The 25,200-nt window shown below is 39.6% G+C and overlaps 1 protein-coding gene and 1 pseudogene across 1 annotated transcript in view; both read left to right on the top strand.

Moving 5' to 3' along the window:
• The window catches only part of AQR (aquarius intron-binding spliceosomal factor), a 115,599-nt gene extending 106,128 nt beyond the window's left edge, over window positions 1-9,471 (top strand). Inside the window, exons 34-35 of the mRNA XM_008017124.3 lie at window positions 1,829-1,942; window positions 4,227-9,471. Coding sequence (XP_008015315.3) covers window positions 1,829-1,942; window positions 4,227-4,562 — 450 coding nt within the window. The 3' untranslated portion in view covers window positions 4,563-9,471. The remainder of the gene's footprint in view (window positions 1-1,828; window positions 1,943-4,226) is intronic.
• Window positions 9,472-11,380: 1,909 nt separating this feature from the next.
• Window positions 11,381-12,882, top strand: LOC103245893 (tubulin alpha-1B chain pseudogene; annotated as a pseudogene).
• The last annotated feature ends 12,318 nt before the right edge of the window (window positions 12,883-25,200 follow it).

Genomic DNA, 25,200 nt, shown 5'->3' with positions numbered 1-25,200 from the left:
GGGCTTTGCTTTTTTATTTAATGAATTGTCCTGGGGGTCCATTGGGTTTTAAATAACATTATTTTAGATGTTCACAGTATATGTCTTCCCTCCACACCTCTAAAAAAATCTTAAGTCTTGTATGTTTAATAATAATAAGTACTTTTTTAAAAACTGCCTTTTTATTTACTTATTTTTGAAGAAATGCTGCTGTGGAGAAATAGGAAAACAGTGGAGAGAGATCATGGGGTGGTAGGGTCACATAAAGCCTCAAGTGTCAGGCTCAAGTCTAGACACAATCCTATTATATCTGAGTTTCTCCATCTTTTGTGGGCTATTAAACAGGCAAATTCCTGACAAGAGGTCTGGGACAGAGCCTAGGTGTCATCATGTGTAACAAGCTCCCCAGGTGCTTTCTATGTAAGGGCTACACGTCACACCTGAAGAAATCTGAAGTGCAGGTCAGACAGTATCACTGAACAGAAGGCTTGGAAACCCATGCTTTAGATAACACTCATGAGTTCCAGACCCTGGGGAGGTTAGGGCTGAGAACATCTCCCCATCTTCTGCTCAAGACATAGTGAGGGCCAGAGAGTGCTGCATCTCAAGGAAAGGCAGTTCTTGGCAAGACTCCAGAAAATAAGCTAACAAACAAAAACTCTTCCATGTTCCTAGTCATAACAACATGGCAGTATTTGTACATACGAGTTCTGACCATTGCAGAAAATAACCATTAATCAAAAGAAGACCTGCTTAGATGGAATGCTGCCATCCTGCTTACTTCTGAGAAGTGTTGTTTAATTTACTAAATTATTTCTAACTTCATGTTCTTTAAATAATTTGTCACTTTAAGATTGAATCCTCCTTTTTTGGGGTATGTTTTTTACCTTAATGGTTTTCTAAATTGTTCCTATCATAAGAAAGGATAAGACTTTATAAACATTTTATTAATAACTATAAATAAGAAAGTTGTTAATCTCTATTTTAGGGTGGTTTACAAAGAAGTGCAAGTTCTGTATTTTCTTGATTTGCTTTACTACTTTACCTACACTTACAGAGCAGTGTTTCTTAGATTGTTGTCAGAAGCTACAAAGAATCAGCTCATTCCACCCAGACCTTCTGAATCCGAATCTGTAGGGGCTGGAGCCTAGGTGCCCGCAATTTAACAGTCTGATAGACACTAAAATTTTAAAAAGAGCATTTGAATATTCACCCTCTTGACTCATAGTCATGTATTAAATAAAAGTAAATGTTAGCCTCTTATTTTTTAGGAAAATCTAAATAGGACAAAGAGTGTTACTATTTTCTTTCTGAATTATCTTATGAACTGTCTTTGGAGCATGCACAGTCTTAGAAACTGCTGTTTCAGACCATGTTGACTTTTCTCTCTAGTCAAATAATTACTTATCTCTTACTAATTCTTTTATATTAGATGGTAAACTAAAACCCATACTTCACTTACCAGCCCAAAATTACATTAAAAGCTGGCGACTCTTAGCTCTTCTGGTCTCTAACTTTTCTAAATTTCAGTGGAATCACTATTCTTCATGAAGTCTTTTTTTTTTTTTTAAATAATCTTTTTTTAATGGGAGTCACGTGGCCAGCAGGCAGAGCATGCTGACCCGGGCCCCCTTTTTATTCTATTTAAGTCTTTTTTTTTTTTTTTTTTTTTAAACATTCATGAAGTCTTCATTCTACTCTTCATACTTGCATTTTATATCCTCTTACGGTTGGTTCTTCCATACCCTAATCATGTTTATTCATAAGATTAAGAAATGGGTTTATGTTGAAGTGTTACCTTCTAGGGTTGTTTTACTAGATACTTAACGTTCTTTTTTCCTTTTTCTAGAATGGAGAGAGACCATCTCATGAAGTACAAATAATAAAAAATATGCCCCAGATGGCAAACTTTGTATACAACATGTACATGCATTTGATACAGACTACACATCATTATCATCAGGTGAGTTTCTCAAAATTGACTTATTTTTCTTGCTGTAGAAATAATTTTCTTTTTTTCAGAATAAATCTTTAAAGTACCTAATTCCTTGTGGGAAATCAACTAAACTAAAGCAGGCTATTGTTATTTATGTAACATTCATATTTTTAAAACATCTTTATATAGATAGAATTCCACATACAATAAAGTCCACAAACTTAAAGTGTACAGTTTTATATGTTCTGGCATAGGTGTTTACCTGTGAAGCTGCCGGCACAGTCAAGATAAAGAGCATGTCCATAATCCCAAGAGTTTTCGCTTGTGCCCATTTGTCATCCCTCCTTGCCCTTCACCAGTCCCCTTTTTACCTTCCCAGGCAACCAAGGATCTGCTTTCTGTCATGATAGGTTTGCTTCCATTTTCTAGATTTTTATATAAATGGAATCTACAGTGTGTATTCTTATTTTTTCCGGCTACTATTGCTTATGCAAGTCTTTGCACTTTATCTTGGGTAGATACCTAAGAGTGGAATGGCTGGATTATATGTTAAGGATGTGTTTAACTTTTTAAGAAACTGCCAACCTGTTTTTCAAAGTGGTTGACCCACTTTACACTCTCACCAGCAGTGTGAGAGTTCTGATTGCTACACATCCTCTCCCTCACCTGATATGGTAGGCCTTTTTAAAATTTTGGCAGTTCTAATAGATATACAGTGATCTCAGTCTAGTTTTAATTTTCATTTCCCTAAGGACTGGTGATATTGAGCATCTTTGCTTTTCTATATACATTTTAGAATCAGCAGGTCAGTTTCTACCCCCAAAGGCATGCTGCAGTTTTTAAAGGGTATTTTGAAGAGTAGGATCCATTGTTTAGGATCCATTTGAGGAGATTAACATCTTCATGTATTGAGTCTCCCTATCCATGAATAAGATCTCTCATTTATTTAGATCTTCTTTGAATTCTCATCAGGATTTTGTAGTTTTCAATATACAAACCTTACACATATTTTGTTAACATTTTGCTAAGTATTTTTTTTCTTTTTTTTGCTGCTATCGTGCATGGTACTTTTAAGGAATCTTCAAGGCCGAGCACGGTGGCTCATGCCTGTAATCCCAGCAGTTTGGGAGGCTGAGGTGGGTGGATCACCTGCGGTCAGGAGTTCGAGACCAGCCTGGCTAACATGGTGACACCCCATCTCTACTAAATATACAAAAATTAGCCAGCCATGGTAGTACATGTCTGTAATCCCAGCTACTTGGGAGGCTGAGGCAGGAGAATCGCTTGAACCCAGGAGACAGAGGTTGCAGTGAGCTGAGATGGCACCACTGCACTCCAGCCTGGGCGACAGAGCCAGACTCTGTCTCAATAAATTAAATGAAATTAAATAAATAAATAAATAAATAATTTCAATTTCCAGCACTGTAAGCAGAGTCCCTGATGAGAAAGTCACTAGACTGCCATGGGGCAAAGGGCAGGCTAAGCATATAGAGTTGCTCCAGTTTTCTGGTTGAACAGGATGGAAACCTTGTTCCTTGCTGCTCCCTTCTCCCATGGCTTTGTCTTAAGGCCAGGCTCCTCTCTACCTCTCACAGGGCTCTTTTTCTTTTCTTTTCTCTTTTCTCTTTCTCTTTTCTTTTCTCTTTTCTGTTCTGTTCTGTTCTGTTCTGTTCTGTTCTGTTCTGTTCTTTTCCAGACGGAATCTCACTTTGTCGCCCAGGCTGGAGTGCAGTGGCACAATCTCAGCTCACTGCAACCTCCATCTCTCAGGGTCAAGCGATCCTCCTGCCTCAGCCTCCCAACTAGCTGGGACCAAGCTTAGCTATTTTTGTATTTTTAGTAGAGATGGGGTTTCACCATGTTGCTAGGCTGGTCTGGAACTCCTGACCTCAAGTGATCCACCTGCCTCAGCCTCCCAAAGTGCTGGGAATGCCATCATGAGCCACCGCGCCCAGTTCACAGGGCTCTTTGATTAAAGTTGACGCTTTCTTGAGTTAGTTTTATAATCAGTCCTAATCAGTCACTATTTTTTGCAGAAATGTTTACAGCAAAGTCTGTTGCTTAAAAATCTAATGGCTTTTCATGGTTGTTTTCCTCTCTGAAGATTTTGTATGTATTTTGATTATCAGTATATGACATCTGTGTAGGCATATTCCTTGGTGTTAGCAGGACCTAGACCATTGCCATCAGAGGTGTTAACGTCTGTAATGTAAAACGGTCAGCACTGTTTTGGAGAACTCTAGAATGATAATGTGAGAGCTTAGCTTTATAAGCTGTTTTTCATATTGGGTTTTTTTTTTTTTTTAATTAGACTTTATTACAGCTACCACCTGCTATGGTAGAAGAAGGTGAGGAAGTTCAAAATCAAGAAACAGAATTGGAAACAGAAGAAGAGGCTATGACTGTTCAAGTTGACATCATACCGAGTCCAACAGACACCAGCTGCAGTCAAGAAACTCCAGCCTTTCAAACTGACACCACTCCTAGTCAGACTGAGACCACCGCCAGTGAGACAGGAGCCAGTTCCAATCCAGAAGCCATCCCTGCTTTATCTGAGACCACCACTACTGTGGCAGGAGCTGTATCTGCACCTGCAGAGGCTTACACACCTCAGGATGCCACATCTGCCCCAGAAGGGACCAAGTAGCCAAACTGTAGTCCTAAAGGAGGACATGTCATTCAAAATGTCTGAGTAAAGTTATTTTCTGTATTTTATATTTGCTTCTGCCATTTTACTGTCACTAATTAATGTTCAGTTCTTATATTAACTGGTTTTGGTGTCTTGAATATATTTTTTTAAATTATGTGTATGAACAATTCTAGTTTCATTTGTTCAATCAGAAGAGTAAATAACCATTCCTCTCATGTTTTGATCACTGAGTGTATCTGTAATCATACCTACATTAAAATCATTTTCTGTAGAATGTATAATATATACTGCACATTTTTAGTGAACTTCTCTAAAGAAGAGGACAGAATACACCAGACTTAACCATGAATATGCTTAAGTGTCCAAATTGGGAAGGAACTTGTTTCTTCTGTTATACTATCAAATGCTTAAATTCTGTTTCCTTTTTTCTTACTGTTCTTTACATAAAGTAATATCTTTATGTAAAGATACTACTGGCAGTAAGATACAGGTTTCTCCGATCTATCAGAGTGGTCACATGCATTTCCTTCTCTCAAATCTTAGAATCACCTAAGATGTCTGTTTGTTCTTGAGGCACACCTCAGACTGAATGAGTCAGAATCTCAGGATTAGAGCCCAGGAATCTATATTTTAGGAGGTTCTCCACACCACTAATGTTTGGGTTGCTGGCAGAGTGGCATCAGCCAAGGCTGGTAAGGCTGAGCCAGGATTTGTCATCAGCTAAATAGGAAGACTCTGCCAAATCAATCTGGGCAAGAAGCAGGATCCTGAGTCTGGGCAATGAGAGTTAGAACTTAACTCCTGTGTGCAGGGTAGAATTTTCCCATGGCAGAAATTCTGAGTTTTCTGCCTTATTTTTCTTGGGATAATCAGCCACAAGGAGACCTTCAGGTAAAATGTGGTTCAAATATGGGAAGGCAGAGGTACTTAGGACCTTGCTACTCAAGTATGATGTGTGAACCAACAGCATCAACATCGTATAGAAGTTTGGTATTTATAGAAATGCAGAAGTTTGGGCTCTGCTCCAAACCTATTAAATCTAAATCTACATCGCAACAAAGTCCCCAGGTGATTCACAGGCACTTTGTAGTTTGAGAAGCGAGTACTAAGATGACTGTGTTGTCTTCACATGAATGAGGCTATAATGGCAGAATTACCAGTGAACGTGACTCATGTCTTCTGACAAGGGACCTCTGCTTATAAGGTCCCTGGGCATGGTGCCCAGAACGGGGGAAAAAAAAGAAATGTTTATGTGTATGTGTAGAGGGGAAAATTGCCCACTAGTTCTCTGTTTCCCAGTTTGATCATCTGCTAGAGTATCTGAAGGGGAGCATTTCCCCCAAAGTGTCTCCTCTAGTGCATCTACCTATGGGCCTGGCCATGTCCAAGGAATCTTTGAAGAAACAAGCAAGAACTGCACACTATCATTGAAATCCTTCTGGTCCTGACATTTTGAAGGAATGATTGCTTCATAAGGAAGTTAAACCCAGAAAGTCAAGTCAGTTATATTTTTGAGTAACTAGTGTTTGCTCAGCTCTACCAGGCTGTGTTGAATATGGTCCAGACTCTCATTTTATGATGTGTCCTACTGCATCAGGACACTTGTGTCAGTGTCAGGTGAGGAGGGGAGATGAGAGTGATGAGGCGATGAGAGGAGTGAAATACCAAGGACGCGATACTAGGAAACCCAGGTCTATTTGTTATTAGAGTAAGGATCAAGCCAGATAGCCTGTTATGTAATTGCACTTTTAAAAGATTTTGAAAGCAGGTGCTGTGGGCATCTGTATGCACTTATAGAATTATTTTCATTTGTAACTATATGGTATCAGGCCACGCAAGGGAAAGACGCTTTACTGTATTACCATCTTTCCTGGAAAAGATTGATTTTTCTCTCTCCCTTAGGGGATATGAGGTATGATACCTGCAACCAAACTAAGTGGACTGTTAAGCTGCGCTCTCAGCTATTTTCCAAGCAATGTACATCACTCTTGCCTAGATGAGTGACCATACTTTTTTCTTTGCTGCTTGGTTTTTCTGTCACTAAAAAGCAAATTTAGGTGGAAGATGGATGGGTAAGTCCTTTGTCCTTGTCAAAAGAATTTAAAAAGGGGTAAAGGTGGTGGGATTTGAATTCTTTTAAACTGTTTATTCATTGGAAAGGCAAGTTTGAGTGGCAGTTGACTATAGAATCTTGGGAATTTTTGAAGGAATTTAAGAGCTCTACTTATTTTAAGTAATGAGGAAACAATCAGACTTAACCAGGGTGGCAACTGTGGAAGAGTGGGGTAGAATCCAAGTCTACAGTTCTACAGCAGTGCTTTATTTTTTCAATCAAGCATACATGAAGGATTGCTTAATAAATTCAAGAGTTTATAATTTGAGATTACTACAGACACAGGTACTCTAGCCATGTGACTTATTTCAGATTAGTGTTCCCATTGCTCTCCATCCTGTTTTTCATATCTAAATATGTCATGATTTTAGAATCTCTTTTTAAAGAAAACCAAAAGGAGGCATGCCAGAAACAATGAGCATGAAATGAAGCAATTCAAGTATTTAGAATTTCTTTTTTTTTTTTTTTCTCAAAATGCTGAGTTAAGAAAGTTCATTGCCAACAGTTGAGAATAAATAGCTCTATTGATTTAGGCAAATGAATGAGAAGATCTAAACATTATCAAGACTCCTGAAGTTGGTGTAATAAAAGTTGAGATGTTTTGCTAGATGCTGAGAGAAAAGGCATAAATGGGCCATTTGTGCTTCTGTAAACAAATGAAATTTTGTAATGATCAGGAGACAGCATGATACTGTAAAACACACTTTGGACTCATCCAGACCTGGCTCAGAATTTTACCTAATTTGCTTATCAGCGTTTGGTTTGACCTTAGGCAAATTTTATAACCTCTCTAAGCCGGTTTTCTTTATCTGTAAATAACAGGGAAAAGATCTGTTTGGATTTGGGGCAGGAGAGTTGTTTGTTTTATAGGCTAATGTTTATGAAAATAATCTCCACTTAAGTGCTCAGTAAATACCAGTTTCTCTCTCTCTTTTTCTTCAAAACTTTGTTGACAATGTAGGATATTGCCAACTAATCCTTTGACTTGAGTGTTTAGCCATGCCCCAATCCAGGGAGCATGAAGGATGATCAAGAAGGGGACAACTAGTGGCAGCTGACCTTTGAGGATCTGTCTAGGATCGGGTCTACTGATTTGGGACCTCTGAATCGGTACATTATAACATCGAGGTGATCTCTGCCAAAATTGAAATTCTGGCAGAACAGCATAAGCAGAGGAAGACACTAGGTCTTTCTGAAATATGGAGCTGATAACTTCTATCAGTTCTGAATTCTGTACTGTCCCACCCCCAAATCATCTTTATTGTTGCATGTACTTAGCTTTGTGCCTTGAATTGCTATTTCCTTTTTATCTTGCACTCAGATGGTATTTTTAGAGATGTTTCTTCAATCAAAACAAGATAAAGGTTTAAAAAAAAAAAAAAAGTGACCCTTTTGCATAAGCCAGAAGAGCAGTGCCTTGCTTCCTGTGAAAACTGCTTGGCAGTTAGCCTGTGTAATTATTTAGCAATCATGTTAATAGATGTTTAAGAATAATGGAACTGGAGCAGTACTGAGCCAAGGGTGGAAATGAAGACATGTGAGACTATTTTTTCTTCATCCACCGATACTCTTCATTTACAAGGATTTAATTTAAAAGGGTTTTAATTAAATGGAATCCAGAAGCTTTGGACGCTCCTGTTTTTCTTCTTAGAGACAAACCTGGAGCTTGACTCAGAATGCAGCATGGTACTCCTGACTGACAGTGTGCCAGCTTTATTCACTTATCTTTCTACCTTTTGGCTTACATTTATTTCAGGGCTGGCTGACCTTTTGAGCTTACGTACAAAGATGGCTGATACCATTATTTTTCAACACATATTACAGAAAATACTACTCTTGAAAAATACTCTGAGAAATATGTTCTATGGCCAGATAGGTTTGGGAAACAATGTTCCTCCTTTGCAGAATCACAGTGCACTGTTAGCTAATTAAAGGCTCTCAGATGTCCCACTGGAAATAATCATGTTTAGCTTTCTTTAACCTAGTATTTCCCAAACTTAATAGAGCATAAAACTTTTTTTTTTTTTTTAATAAGATACCTTGGTTAGCTGTTTCCTTAGAACACAATTTAGGAACCAATATTGCTGGGCACGGTGGCTGCCGCCTGTAATCCCAGCAATTTGGGAGACCGAGCCGGGCGGATCACCTGAGGTCAGGAGATCGAGACCATCCTGGCCAACACGGTAAAACCCCGTGTCTACTAAAACTACAGAAATTAGCTGGGCGTGCTGGCAGGCGCCTGGAGTCCCAGTTATTCTGGAGGCTGAGGCAGGAGAATCACTTGAACCCAGGAGGCGGAGGTTGCAGTGAGCTGAGATGGGCGTCACTGCACTCCAACCTGGGCGACGAGCAAAAACTCCGTCAAAAAAAAAAAAAAAAAAAAAGATACCTTAGATAGCTATTTCCTTAGAACACAGTTTGGGAACCAATATCTTTACATTGACTAAAACTGTGAATCTCCCTTTAAAAATAAAGCCCCAAAATACATTTTTTTTTTTCCTACAGGTAACCAGAGGGTGAAGTAACACAGCCGAAGAGGAAACCAGAAGTGAAGTGATTTGTACAAAATGTCGTAGTGTAATTTATTGAGGGTCATGTGGTATTAACAGCAACATCCTGAAAATGCAAATGAATAAAAGTTTGGTCAATGTACCATGACATTCCTTCATGTGAGCCTCCTAAGAAAAGGTCACTGAGCATTCTCTGTTTACATTTTAATTTTAGACTCCAGAATTTCACACAAAGTCTTTCTTCTCATTTCTTATGCAGTAAAAGAAGAGTTCATATTTCCAATGTGTCTTGCTTTCTGTTCTTTAATTTTTGTTTCCTTAAAAAGTTTAAATTCCAAAAAGAGAAAAGGAGTACTTAGCATAACCAACAGAGGTGGTCTGGAAATAATAAAAGAAAATTAAGGCAAATATAAAACATGAAGACAGTTTCCTCTTATAAGAATGTTTCAGCCGGGTGTGGTGGCTCAGGCCTGTAATCCCAGCACTTTGGGAGGCCGAGGCGGGCTGATCACGAGGTCAGGAGATCGAGACCATCCTGGCTAATACGGTGAAACCCTGTCTCTACTCAAAATACAAAATATTAGCCGGACGTGGTGGCGGGCCCTGTAGTCCCAGCTACTCGGGAGGCTGAGGCAGGAGAATGGCGTGAAGCTGGGAGGGGGAGCTTGCAGTCAGCGGAGATCATGCCACCGCACTCCAGCCTGGGTAACAGAGCGAGACTCTGTCTCAAAAAAAAAAAGAATGTTTCACACACAAGGACCCCAGAAGTTGCCTTGCATTAGGTAGATTGAATTCTTTCTTGATCTCCAGAAATGACTGCCCCACAATCCTCTTCCCCTCCACCTTTGATTTAATGTTGTGCACTCTATTATACTTATCTCCGTGTTGCAGTCTACGTTCAAGAACCTCAAAGGTAGCCGCTTCTCTTTGAAAGATGCCTGGTTTAATATAAAAAACTCTTTTAAGAAGCTGAATTTATTGACATTTTTCAAAAAACAATTCTGGATGGGAAGTGATCCTTTTCTACTTTAGTTCACTGATTCATTTGGGCCATTTTTGATTGGTTGGTTGGTTGGTTTTTTCCAACTGGTTTCTAGTTCAGTTGTCCACAAAGTGAACTAAAAGTGCTTACTGTGTTACGGTATTTTCATTGTCTTCTTGCTTCCAGTGCTGGTTTCTTCTAATCTCAGACTGCCATGAGAACAGTGTGGAATAGGAGTAGGCCTCGTTAATTTGCATGCCATTTCGTTGGTTGACTACTTTTCACAGAAGTGAATTGAGTTCAATATAAAACTTTGAAGATGTTTATGAAACTAGTATTTGTATATTAATAGACTGTTGAATGCCAACTCTGTGCCAGGCAGCAATGCCAGAAGCAACTCTGGTACTTTATAGATGAGAACACCAAGGCATTGGGTGATTTGCCTGGGACACCACAGTTAATTGAACTGAGACTAGAACCATCATACAACTTTAAGGCAATTTCCTTACCATGCTGCTCTTTATACTTCTTTGCTTGAGACTCATTAAAGAACAGAACAACACCAACTGTGCATGAGTAAGACAAGCCTACTAAATAATTTCTCTTATGATCAATATACCAAAGAGACTAGGTTGCCAAAATCAGGATAGGAAATAAAAGGTCTCTAAAAAGAATGTCCCAATGTTTGCGATATTTATTCTTACAGGAGACAGACAAATTAGTATTTGTTTTGGTTTGAAAAAGGAATGCGAAACACATCATAGGAAGGGACTCTAGTAATACTGTATGCCTCAAAATGCTAATTATCCTCAAGTCATTTTGTATTTAAGCAGAAGCAGAGCATGTTAAGTAATAATAGTTTTGAAAGTGTGATTTCTGGCTGGGCGCGGTGGCTCAAGCCTGTAATCCCAGCACTTTGGGAGGCCGAGACGGGCGGATCACGAGGTCAGAAGATCGAGACCATCCTGGCTAACACGGTGAAACCCCGTCTCTACTAAAAATACAAAAAATTAGCCGGGCGAGGTGGCGGGCGCCTGTAGTCCCAGCTACTCGGAGGCTGAGGCAGGAGAATGGCGTGAACCCGGGAGGCGGAGCTTGCAGTGAGCCGAGATCGCGCCACTGCACTCCAGCCTGGGCGACAAAGCGAGACTCTGTCTCAAAAAAAAAAAAAAAAAAAAAAAAAAAAAAAAAAAAAGAAAGTGTGATTTCTGAGTGTGTTACCTTGACTCTTAGCTTCTCAAGAAAAGTAACCGGGACCTGGTGTCTGCTCCTGTTGCCTTTGCCTCTTGTTCCCTAGTCACTATGCGTGAGCACATCTCCATCCACGTTGGCCAGGCTCATGGCCAGATTGATAATCCCTGCTTAGAGCTCTGCTGCCTGGAACATGGCATCCAGCCCGATGGCCACATGCCAAGTGACAAGACCACTGGGGGAGATGACTCCTTTGACATCAGTGAGACAGGTGCTGGCAAGCATATGCCCAGGGCAGTGTTTATAGACCTGAAGCCCACATTCATTGACAAAGTTCACATTGCCATCTACCACCAGCTCTTCCACCCTGAGCAGCTCATCACAGGCAAGGAAGATGCTGCCAATAACTATGCCCAAGGGCACTATACTATTGGCAAGGATCATTGGCTTCATTTTGGATCAAATTCTCAAGCTGGCCAACCAGTGCACAAGTCTTCAGGGCTTCTTGGTTTTCCATAGTTTTGGTTGGGGAACTGGTTCTGGGTTCACCTCCCTGCTGATAGAATGTCTCTCTGTTCATTATGGCAAGAAGTCCAAGTTGGAGTTCATTTACTCAGTGTCCCAGGTTTCCACAGCTGTAGTTGAGCCCTGTAACTCCATCCTCACCACCCACACTACCCTGCAGCGCTCTGAGTGTGCCTTTGTGGTAGACATCTGTCATAGAAACCTCAATATTGAGTGCTCAACCTACACTAACTGCCTTATTCTTCAGATTATGCCCTCTATCACTGCTTCCCTCAGAGTTGATGGCTCCCTGAATGCTGATCTGACAGAATTCCAGGCCAACTTGGTGCCTATCCCCACGTCCACTTTTTTCTGGCCACATATGCCCCTGTTATTTCTGCTGAGAAAGCCTATCATGAACAGCTTTCTGTAGCAGAGATCATCAATGCTTGATTTGAGCCAGCCAACCAGATGATGAAATATGACCCTCGCCATAACAAATGATGACTTCCTGCCTGTTGCACTGTGGTGACACCATAAAGATGTCAATGCTGCTGTTACCACCATCAAGACCAAGCACAATATCCAGTTTGTGCATTGGTGTCCCACTGGTTTCAAGGTTGGCATTAATTACCAGCTTCCCATGGTGGTACCTGATGAAGACCTGGCCAAGGTACAGAGAGCTGTGTGCATGCTGGGCAATACCACAGCTGTTGCTGAGGCCTGGGCTCACCTGGATCACAAGTTTTGACATGGTGTATGCCAACCATGCCTTTGTTCACTGGTACATTCATGACGGGGTAGCAAAAGGGTTTTCTGAGGCCCATGAGGACATGGCTGCCCTTGAGAAGGTTTATGAGGAGGCTGGTATAGATTCTGTTAAAGGAGACAGCAAGAAAGAAGGAGAGAAATATTAATTATCTATTCCTTCAAGCCCCGCAATACGTCTTATTCCCATAATTTAAGCTTCAACATTAATTGACAGGCATCAAAGCTTTCTGGTTAGATTGTTTTCACTCAGTGGAGATCAATGTTCCATATGTATCTGTAAGACTTTTCCATCATGTCTCAAAGTAAAGGCTTTAAGATTAAAAGAGAGAGAGAGAGAGAGAGAGATTTCAAATAAAGGGAAAAATAAGATTTACCAAGACTTACATTTTTAATCATTATACATCAGCTGGGTCAGCCTTCTGATTACACTTCCTATCACAAACCCAGCATTAATGTATTTGGGAGCTGAAAATAACATCCATGTGAGTTAAAGTTCCCAGGAGTAAAAGTCTATGTGTAAAACAAATCAAGATCATGTTATGTAATTACAGAAATAAATTGTGATAAGTTTTTTCAGGGCTATCATTGTAAATCTTGATCTAGTTGAACTCTTATTAAAGGAATGGGTTCATTTGAGCAAATGGAGAATATGTCTGCAGAAATGCAGTCCTACTTGGGGAAAAAGTCATGAATGTCAACTGCGATAGCTCAGGAATTAAATTGATCAGGCGGATCTCTTAACTTGCCAATGTACTATTAATAGTGGGCATGAGAAGTGAAATTGTTGGTTCTTGTGTAGAGTTAACAATGACTGGAATCAACCTCTCTTGCCCTGGCTAGTCTGAAAAATAGAATGCAAGTCAAATGAATGCAAAGATCTCTGACATCAGACTCAGTGCTCTGATAACAGATTAAAGGTATCAGCTATGAGGAGTTCCTTAATTAGCAGGCCCTGGCATGAAGCAGGACATGCTATATATCAGTAGGCATTTTGGGGCCCTGAAGGATACATTTGATATGTTTTGTGATGCATATACATTTATTTTTTGAAAACAATGACAATAGGAGAGTGTCTTTTCTCTAGTCTAGCCAAAGTTTTGTCAATTTTATCTATCTTTCCCCAAAAAACCAACTTTTCATTTTGTTGGTCTGTATTGTTTTCTAGTCTCAATTTCATTTATTTCTGCTCTAACCTTTAGTATTTCTTCTACCAATTTTGGGTTTGGCTTGTTCTTGCTTTTCTAGTTCCTTGAGGTTCATAATTGGGTTGTTTATTTGAAGTCTTTCCACCTTTTTGATACAGGTGTTTATTGCTATAAACTTCCCTCTTAGTACTACTTCTGCTGTATCCCATAGATTTTGGTATGTTGTATTTCCATTTCCATTTGTTTCAAGACATTTTAAATTTCCTTCTTAAAGTCTTTATTCACCCATGGGTCAATCAGGGGCATGTTGTTTAGTTTCCATGAGTTTGTGAAGTTTCTGAAGTTCCTCTTGTTATTGATGTCTAGTTTTATTCCATTGTGGTCAGAAAAGATACTTGATATGATTTCTACTTTTTAAAATTTGTTCAAAGTTGTTTTGTGCCATAAGATATAGTCTATTCTAAATAATGGTCCATGAAAAGAAGGTACATCCTGCAACAGTTGGGTGAAATGTTCTGTAAATGTCAGTTAGACCTATTAGGTCTAGTATATAGTTTAACTCTGGTGTTTCTTTATTGATTTTCTGTCTAGGTAATCTGTCCATCACTGAGAGTGGAGTATTAAAGTCCCCATATTATTATTGTATTGGAGTCTATTTCTCCCTTCAAATCTATTAATTTTTGCTTTATATGCTTGGGAGCTTTGGTGTTTGATGCATAGATATTTATAATTGTTATATTCTCTCGCTGAATTGACCCCTTAATCGTTAGTGACCTTCTTTGTCTCCTTTTACAGTCTTTGATTTGTAGTCTATTTTGTCTGATATAAGTATAGCTACTCCCTTTTTTTGTTGTTTCTAGTTGCATGAAATATCTTTTTTTTTTTTTTATTTATTATTATTATTTTTTTTTATTTTTTTTGAGACGGAGTCTTGCTCTGTAGCCCGGGCTGGACTGCAGTGGCCGGATCTCAGCTCACTGCAAGCTCCGCCTCCCGGGTTTACGCCATTCTCCTGCCTCAGCCTCCCAAGTAGCTGGGACTACAGGCGCCCACCACCTCGCCCGGCTAGTTTTTTGTATTTTTAGTAGAGACGGGGTTTCACCATGTTAGCCAGGATGGTCTCGATCTCCTGACCTCGTGATCCGCCCGTCTCGGCCTCCCAAAGTGCTTTTTCCACTCTTTTACTTTCAATCTATATGTGTCTTTGTAGGTGAAATGGTTTTCTTGTAAAAAGCATATAGTTGGGGCTTCTTTGTCCATTCAGCCACTCTTTGACTTTTAATTGAAGAATTTTGTCCATTAACATTCATTATCATTATTGATATATAAGGACTTACTACTGTTGCCTGTTTTCTGATTGTTTTGTAACTCCTGGCCTGTATGCTTTCCATGGAGAAGTTTGTTGCCAGATGAATTGGAGCTCCTTGATATGTTACTTGCTTCCTTTGTCTTGCTTCTTTTATGATTCTCTCTTTGTCCTTGACCTTTGAGAGTGTGATTATTATATGCCTTGGGGTACTCTTATTTGGGTCAAATATGTTTGCTCAACTCCCTCTTGAACATCAAAATTCTTAGATGTGATCTTTTGAGGTAATTTTCCTTATTTTGTTGGTGATCTTTATTACTTTTTCATTTTTCTTTTGTCTCCTCTGTGTATTTTCAAATAGCCTGTCTTCAATCTCTGATTCTTTCCTCCACTTAATCCATTCTACTGTTGAGCGCTTATAACAAATTGTTCAGCTTAGCAAATAAATTTCTCAGTTTGAAAAATTTCTATTCAATTTTTTTGTGTTATTTCAATCTCTTAAGTATTTCTGATAAATTTTTGAATTGCTTTTCTGTGTTAGCTTAGAAATCACTGAGTTTCCTTAAACCACTATTTTGAGTTATTGGTTAAAAAGTTCATATATTGCCTTCTTGCCTTGCTTTTCTTTTTTTCTTTTACTTTAAGTTCTGGGATGCATGTGCTGAACGTGTAGGTTTGTAACATAGGTATACATGTGCCATGGTGGTTTGCTGCACCTGTCATCTAGGTTTTAAGCTCTGCCTGCATTAGGTATCTGTCCTAATGTCTTCTTGCTAGGGTCACTGATTACTTGCTTTGTTTGTTTGGGGAGATCATGGTTCCCTGTTTGCTGCTGTTTCTTGTGGACATATATCTATGTCTTTGCATTGAAAGATTAGTTTTCTATTCCAGCCTTCTCTGCCGAACTTGTTTTGGTTTTTATTGCGTATATTTGGTTAGAGGTTCTTTACCGCCAGGTCACTGCCTCCTTTTCAGCTCTAGGTGGTGCCTTAAGCCCAGGTTTCACCTTGGCTCTAGTAAACACTCCAAGCACAGCTCTTCCTGAATAGGAGAGGTTCCGAAGGGAATGTCCTGGCATTGTAAGAAGGCCGGCTAGGGGTTTTTGCTAAGGGGATCTGTGGGATGGATCTTCTACAGCATGGTGCTGCTGAGTAGCCACTCTGATTTGGCATCTCCTTTGGCAGAGTTACAGAGCAGAGCTTCCAGGGCTGGGGATGGTAATCCCATCTTCCCCCTTTGTCTCTGCCTGTCCCCAGGGATATTTCTCTCTTCAGGCACTCAAGATACTTCCTGCAGGTTAAGAGAGGGACAGGTCTTCTGCCAGGAAACCCAACATCATGGGAAAACTGGTTGTCCACATCAATCTCACTTCCTCCAATATGGAAACAAGTGAGGCCAGGCGAGGTAGCTCACACCTGTAATCCCAGCACTTTGGGGGACCGAGGCAGGCAGATCACAAGGTCAGAGATCAAGACCATCCTGGCCAACATGATGAAACCCCATCTCTACTAAAAATACAAAAATTAGCTGGATGTGGTGGCACACGCCTGTAGTTCCAGCTACTCGGGAGGCTGAGGCAGGAGAATTGCTTGAACCCAGGAGGCAGAGGTTGCAGTGAGCTGAGATCCTGCCATGGCAGTCCAGCTTGGCAACAGAGCACGACTCTCTCTCAAAAAAAAAAAAAAAAGAAAAGAAAAGAAAAAAGAAAAGAAAAAAGAAACAAGTGACCAAGTGAGTTGGGGGAAAATTTTCTGTGGACTTGGTGCCCAACAGAAAGGGGAGTCTTATTTTCTTACAGTCTTCTCAAAGTTTTTCCACTCCTCTGTGGCCCTAAGAACCATCTCTCTTGATCCTTGAGTTCTAAAATATTTCTCATGGTAATCTTGGTGCTGTATATTTGTTTTTGGTTTTCTACAAGAGGGAATAAAAACAGCTTGCTTCGACACTGCCACTTTGAAACCAGAAGTCAGACTGGCTGATCTTTAAGGTCCTGTCTTCTATCACAATTACTTCTGCCTGTTTTTGATCTTTATATAAATTGAATCATACATAATGTACTTCTTGTGTTTACCTTCTCAAATACATTTCTCTAAATGATGTGAGGTAGGGTTCAGCAGATTAACTGAGTACTATTTATTCAAAAGACCATCCTACAGTGCACTACACTACAATGTGGTAGCATCTGTGTCATAAATCAAGTGATTATGTATGTGTGGGTCTGTTTCTGTAATTTCTTTTGTTTCATTGGCATATATTTCATCTGTTGTACCAACATTTCACTGTTTTAATTACCGTAACTTTATAATAAGTTTTAACTTGTGTATATCCTTTAGCCATATTCTTCATAATTATTGGCAACTTTTAGTCCTTGTATAAATTTTAGAATTATTTTGTCGATTCCACAAAAAAATTTACCAGACTTTTATTGGGATTACACTAAATCTACAGATCAATCTGGGGGAAAATTGGCATCTTACAACCTAGGAATATAGTAACTCTTTTCATTTACTTAGGCCTTCTTAAACTCAATAACGTTTTATAATTTTCTGTATAAAGGTCATGGTCATTTTTTGTTAAATGTATTCCTAGGTATTTATACTAGTGTAAGTGATACTTTCTAAAATTGCATTTCTAGTTGTTTGTTACTAATATATAGAAATACATTTTGTATGTTGCACTGGTATTTAGCAGTGTCAGTGAATTCACCTATTTCTTGTAATTTGACTATAGATTATTTTAGGTTCTCTACATGCATAATTATGTCATCTGTGAATACAAAAGGTTTTTTCTTCCATCTTCGTACTTTTAATCTCCTTTTCTACCTGTATGCCTTTCATTTTCTTTTTCGCCCTCATTGACCTTTGCAGGCCTCCAGCACAATGTTGATTAGAGATGGTCAGAACAAGTGTCTTCGTTTCTTCCCAATTTTAGGGGCAAACTTTCAATATTTCACTACTAAGTATAGTGTTTGCTATAGGTTTTTGCATATACTCTGTATCAGATTTTAAGAATCTCTTTCCATTCCTAGCTTGCTAGGTGTTTCTTTTTTAATCATTAATGTATGCTGAATTCCAACAAATGCCTTTTCTATGTCTATCAAAATGATCGTATGCTTTCCTATATTTATTTATTTTTATTTTACTTTAAGTTCTGGGATACCTGTGCTGAACATGCAGGTTTGTTACATAGGTATACAGGTGCCATAGTGGTTTGCTGCACCTATCAACCTGTCATCTAGGTCTTAAGCTCCACATGCATTAGGTATTTGTCCTAATGCTGTCTCGCCCCAATCGTATGCTTTTCTTTATTTTGTTAATGTGGTGGATTACGTTGATTTATTTTTTTCTATTGATTGATTTTTTTCTAATTAGGGACATAAGTTGCTACTCTTCACATGACTGGTAATTTTTCGTTGGATGCTGGACATTACAAATGCTGTGTTATTGGATGTGTGGATTTTGCTGTCTTCCTTTAAAGAGTGTTGAGGTTTGTTTCGGCAGGCAATTACATGTGGATTAGATCTACCTTTTCGATGTTTGTTTTTAAGCTTTGTTAGACAGGTATAGAGTACCTTTACTCTAAGGCTAACTTAGCTCTATTACCAAGCTGTGACCCTTCTCTGGCCCCTGTTGGATGCCCCAGGTTTTCAATGAAGTATTTCTACTTGGGTTGATATAAATTAAAACGTTTTCTATTGTATGAGCTCTAGGAATTGTTTAATAGAGCTCTGAGGCAGTTGTCTTTTGATCTCATGAAGTTTCACCCCATGCATGTACAGATTAGTATTCAGCCAGGACTCGAGGGGACCCCTCTTTAGATTTCTGGAGCCCTTTCTTTGTGTAACTTCCTCCTTTTAGTTACTCTGCTTTACAAATTCCAGCCAGCACAGCCTTCCCAAGTTTCTGTCTCTTTTTTTCTGTTTCTTTTATACTTTAAGTTCTAGGGTACATGTGCACAACATGCAGGTTGTTACATGTGTATACATGGGCCGTGTTGCTGTGCTGCACCCATTCATTCATCATTTACATTAGGTATATCTCCTCATGCTATCCCTCCCCACTCCCCCCACTCCACAGCAGGCCCTGGTGTGTGATGTTCTTCATCCTGTGTCCAAGTGTTCTCATTGTTCAGTTCCCACCTATGAGTGAGAACATGCGGTGTTTGGTTTTCTGTTCTTGCGATAGTTTGCTGAGAATGATGGTTTCCAGCTGCATCCATGTCCCTACAAAGGACATGAACTCATCATTTTTTATGGCTGCATAGTATTCCATGGTGTATATGTGCCACATTTTCTTAATCCAGTCTGTCATTGATGGACATTTGGGTTGATTCCAAGTCTTTGCTATTGTGAATAGTGCTGCAGTAAACATATGTGCACGTATCTTTATAGCAGCATGATTTATAATCCTTTGGGTATATCCCCAGTAATGGGATGGCTGGGTCAAATGGTATTTCTAGTTCTAGATCCTTGAGGAATGGCCACACTGTCTTCCACAATGGTTGAACTAGTTTACAGTCCCACCGACGGTGTAAAAGTGTTCCTGTTTCTCTACATCCTCTCCAGCACCTGTTGTTTCCTGACTTTTGAAAAGTTTCTGTCTCTTAGGTTCAGTGAGACTGCCGGGCTTCTACTAAGGTTCCCCTAAGCAAAGGCAAACTGTGCTGCTCTTCAAAAATTGCCTGTAGGCAAAAGCCAGGGCAATCACAGGGCCAACCTTTTCCCTTCTCTTCCTCTCCAGGATGACAAAACTATGCTGCCTGTTGTTCAATGTCTGAAAATAATTGCTTCATACATTTTGTCCAGTTTTAGTTGATTATAGTGAGATGTAGTGGGATGAGTAGAAGTTGACATTGTGTTTTTCAAATATTTAACCTCACAATCCTAACCTTTTTTATAAGTACTATATTATGTTTGCTAGTATTTTATTTAGCATTCTTGCATTTATGTTTATGAGAAAGATTGGTCTATCAGCGTAATAATTGTTGTTATTGTACCATACTTGTTAGGTTAAATATCAAGATTAGAGTGACTTCATAAACTGAATTGGGAAGTATTTTTTTTTTTTTTTTTTTGAGACGAGGTCTCATTCTGTGGCCTAGGCTGAAGAGCAATGGTGCGATTTTGACTCACTGCAACCTCCACCTCCTGGGCTCAAGTGATCCTCCCACATCAGCCTGCCAAGTAGTTGGGACTACAGGTGCACACCACCATGCCTGACTAATTTTTGTATCTTTTGTAGAGAAAGAGTTTCACCATGTTGCCCAGGCTGGGCTCAAACTCCTGGACTCAGGAAGTCTGCCTACCTCGGCCTTCCAAAGTGTTAGGATTACAGGCAGCAGGGTTTTTTTTCTTTTTTTTTTTTTTTGAATACTCTATTTTTATTCACTGGAAGTGTTTTTTGTAACATTGATATTATTTCTTCTTTAAACACTTGGAAAAATTCAACAGTGAAACAATCAAAGGCTAGATTTCTTTGTGGGAAGATTTTAAATTTCAGAGTCAATGTATTTATCAATGTAAGACCACACTGTTTCCTCTTGTGTTGGTTTTGGTAAGTTATGTTATCTTAGGAATTTGTCCATTATAAAGCTGAATTTTCAGATTTATATTGGGAAAAGTCATATATAATATGTTCATAGCACAGCGTCAGCTACATCCCACACATGCTGTATCACATTTTCATCAACATTCCATTCAAAATGTTTTCTAATTTCCATTGCGGTTTTGTTTTTAACCCATGTTTTTTCATTTTCACTGAAAATGCTTTAGAACATTAATGGAGATGATGGTTGCACAACATCGGGAATGCACTAAATGCCACTAAATTGTTCACTTAAAATGAAAAAATTTAAATTTCATGTTATTATTCACTTTAAATTGGTTAATTTGTGTGAGTTTCACCTCAACAAATAATACTTTTTAAGAACTGGGCCGGGTGTGGTGGCTCACACCTGTAATCCCAGCACTCTGGGAGGCCAAGGTGGGTGGATTACCTGAGGTCAAGAGTTCGAGACCAGCCTGGCCAACATAGTGAAACCCTGTCTCTACTAAAAATACAAAAATTTGTTGGGCGTAGTGGCACGTGTCTGTAATCCCAGCTAGCTGGGAGGCTGAGGCAGGAGAATCGCTTGAACCCGGGAGGGGGAGGTTGCAGTGAGCCGAGATCACGTCCAGCCTGGGTGACACAGCAAGGCTCTGTCTCAAAAAAAAAAAAGAAGTGGATTACTTAATTTCTAAGCATTTGGGCATTTTTCTTCTTTTTGTTATTAATTGCTAGCTTTGGCTGCGTGCAGTGGCTCATGCTTATAATCCTAGCACTTTGGGAGGCTGAGGTGGACAGACTGCTTGAGCCCAGGAGTTTGAAACCAGCCTAGGCAACATGGCAAAACTTTGTCTCTGCAAAAAATGAAAGAAATTAGCCAGGCATGGTGGCACACACCTGTAGTCCCAGCTACTTGGAAGCCGAGGTAGGACGATCACCTGAATCCAGGGAGGTCAAGGCTGCTGTGAGCCATGATGGTGCCACTGCACTCGAGCCTGATTGACAGAGGGAGAGATCCTGTCTCTAAAAAAAAAAAAAAAAAAAATTTCTAGCTTCTCTACTGCAGTCAGAGAACCTAGCCTGTATTATGATAATCCTTTTAAATCTTTCATGACTTTTCCAGTACATGTTTCACGTATATTTGAAAAGCTTGTGCTGTAAATTCTATAGTACTTAGGTATATATAAAAATTAGGTAGAGTTTGTTAATCATTTTGTTCAAATCCCTTATAACCCCTCATGTTGCGTGGGTTTTTTTCCTGTCTGCTTGTTCTATCAGTTACTGTGAGATGTGTGTTTAAAAAAAAACTCAGTGTAATTACAGGTTTGTTTCTATTTTTAGTTCCATCAAATTTGCCTTGTGTATTTTGAAGCTGTGTTATTAAAAGCATACAAACAAAATTATATCTTCCTGATGGATAGTCTTTATTATTATTATTTACAACTGTCTGTCTTTAACTCTCAATATGCTTCTCGTTTTAAAATCTACTTTGTCTTATATTAGTATAGTTTCACCAGCCTTCTTTTGGTTGCTTTTTGAATGGCATATCTTTTCCACTCTTACATAACCTTTCTGTGTCTTTGTATTTAGGATTTTTCTGTTGTAAGCCACATACTGTTGGGCTTGGGATTTGATTGTACCTACTTACAAGCTAAGTTATGCATTGCTGGCAGAAGGCATAAGACTCCCGGGTGATAAGCAGAAGACTCACTCAGCACAGTAAGTAGCATGAATGTCAGCTTGTTCACTTGTGTCAGTCTCTCCTTCTCCCCAAGCCCTACAGAGGTCATGTGGAGGGGTCAGCTGAATGCCCGAGTGCTCAGTGGGTTGTGTTATAGGAGAGAAATAATGGGCAATGCACCACTTTTGTAGCAAGCATCACACAAGCCTGCTCTTTGTCCCAGAGGGAGACATAACCTCATCCCTCAAGGTGACTTGCTGCAAACTCAGCCCTATAGAGAAATGGCCTGAGAAAAGAGCAGCCACATTGTATTGGCACACCCAACAGGAGTGTGGAGGGGTTCTCTGATTACGAGCTGATTTATTCCACTTTGACATTCTGTCATATTTTGCTGGATGTATTTCAAGGCTATATTATTAGATATATACAAATTTAGAGTTATATTCCTGGTAGCTGGGTCTTTTCATCAATAGCAAATGTCCTTAACTCTAGTAATGCTTTTTGACTTAAAGTGTACCTTGTCTTATATGACAATATAACTACCCCATTTGTCTTTTGGTTAGATTTGTCATGGCATAAGTATTCTCATCCTCTTGTTTGATCTTTCTGTTTCTTCATATTTAAGGATTTTTTGGTAAGCAACATATATAATTAGTCAAGCTATCTTTGTCTTTTAATTAGAGTATGTTTGAATTTTATGTAATTACTGGTGTATTTTGATTTACTTTAACTGTTTTATTTCTCCATGTTTTATGTTCCTTTTTCTCATCTTTCTCGCCTTCTTTTGGATATATGAAGGAATTTTTATTATTCCATTTTCTCCATTCTATTAGTTAGTTAGCAATTCATTCTTTCACCAGTGAGCCTGAAGATTATAGCAGGCATTGTGGCTTATTACAGTCTACTAAGAATGGATACTTATTTCACTTCCCAGATGATGCTAAGACCTTAAAACGTAACTACCTTGGCCCCTGCTTTGTGCAGTTGTTCTTGTATAGAGATTTTTCTACCTTCTTCTTTTTTTTTCTGAGACAGAGTTTTGCTCTTGTGGCCCAGGCTGGAGTGCAGTGGCACGATCTTGGCTCGCTGCAACCTCCGCCTCCCAGGTTCAAGCAATTCTCCTGCCTCAGCCTCCCAAGTAGCTGGGATTACAGGCACCCGCCACCAAGCCCGGCTAATTTTCTGTATTTAGTAGAGACGGGGTTTCACCATGTTGGTCAGGCTGGTCTGGAACTCCTGACCTCAGGTGATCCACCCACCTCAGCCTCCCAAAGTGCTGGGATTACAGGCATGAGCCACCACACGCAGCTCATGCCTGTAATTTTTCTACCTTGTAATCAAAACATTATTATTGTTTTATAAGCTAATATTCATTTAGATTCACCCTTTCCATTGCTCTTCATTGCTTCCTACCATTTCTCTCTCTCTCTTTTTTTTTTTTTTTTTTTTGACAGAGTCTCACTCTGTTGCCCAGGCTAGAGTTCTGTGGCACCATCTCTGCTCACTGCCAGCTCCACCTCCCGGGTTCATGCCATTCTCCTGCCTCAGGTTCCCGAGTAGCTGGGACTACAGGTGCCCGCCACCACGCCCGGCGAATTCTTTGTATTTTTTAGTAGAGACGGGGTTTCACCATGTTAACCAGGATGGTCTTGATCTCCTGACCTCGTGATCCACCCGCCTCGGCCTCACAAAGTGCTGGGATTACAGGCATGAGCCACTGCGCCTAGCCATAATTTTCTTTCTTTATGAACAATTAAAGCTTTTAAATGTTTCCTTTCGTGCAAATGTGCTGCTGATAAATTCTCTGTCTGGAGATGTCTTTTTTTCACTTTTAATTCTGAAGGGTATATTCATTATGTATAGAAGTCTAGATTGTCAATTATTTAAGCACTTTTAAAATTGTCAGTTTATTGTCTTATGCTTCTATCTCTCATTGGAAAAGTCAGCTCTCAGTCTTTTTCTGCTCCTTTGAAGATAATGTCTCTTTTTCCTTGCAGCTCTTTAAAATGTTTGTGTTTGATTTTTTTTTTTTTTTTTTTTTTTTGACAGTCTTGCTCTGTCATGTAGGCTGGAGTGCGGTGGCACAATCTCAGCTCACCGCAACCTCTGCCTCCCCAGTTCAAGCGGTTCTCCTGCCTCAGCCTCCCACCAAATAGCTGGGATTACAGGCCTGAGTCACCACATCTGGCTAACTTTTGTATTTTTAGTAGAGATGGGATTCCGCCACGTTGTCAGGCTGGTCTCAAACTCCTGGCCTCAAGTGATCTGCCTGCCTCGGCCTCCTAAAGTGCTGGAATTACGGGTGTGAGCCACTGTGCCCGGCCTGTCTTTGATTTTCCTCAGTTTGCTTAGAAGGTGCCTAAATGCAGTCTGTGTATTTTCGACTCACCTTTCTTCCAGCACACCAATTCCTCTTCAGCTCTGCTCTGCTTGCTGTTAAACCTATCTACTGAGTTCAAATTGTAGTTGCACTTTTTATCTTCATAGTTTTCATTCTATTCTCTTTTAACAAATTCCAATTCTTTGAGCAAACTCTTGTCATCGATTTTCTTCAGGATATTGATTACAGTTATTTTAGTGTGCAATTACTCCAGTATCTGGAGTTGTCTGTTGTCAGATTTTTCTTTCAGTCCTGTATCTTGCTATGCCTGGCAATTCTTTAATGAATGCCTGACATTGTATCTGAATCATTGCACAGGCTCTGGATGATGTTTTCTCCCTGCAGAGAGGATTTACCTTCTTCTCTTGCAAGGAGCCAGAGACAGATGATGCCAATCCAGTCGGGACCATGCTGCCTCCCTGGCTGGTTTGCTGTCTTTGAGAAGGTCCTTCCTAAGACGTACCCCTGTGAAGATCCCAGCTAGGGGCCTGGGATATTTTTCAGGTCCT

This window comes from Chlorocebus sabaeus, chromosome 26, assembly GCF_047675955.1.
Source record: "Chlorocebus sabaeus isolate Y175 chromosome 26, mChlSab1.0.hap1, whole genome shotgun sequence".
NCBI lineage: Eukaryota > Metazoa > Chordata > Mammalia > Primates > Cercopithecidae > Chlorocebus > Chlorocebus sabaeus.
Note: the sequence above shows the minus strand (reverse complement) of the source record. Positions and strands in the feature narration are given on the sequence as shown.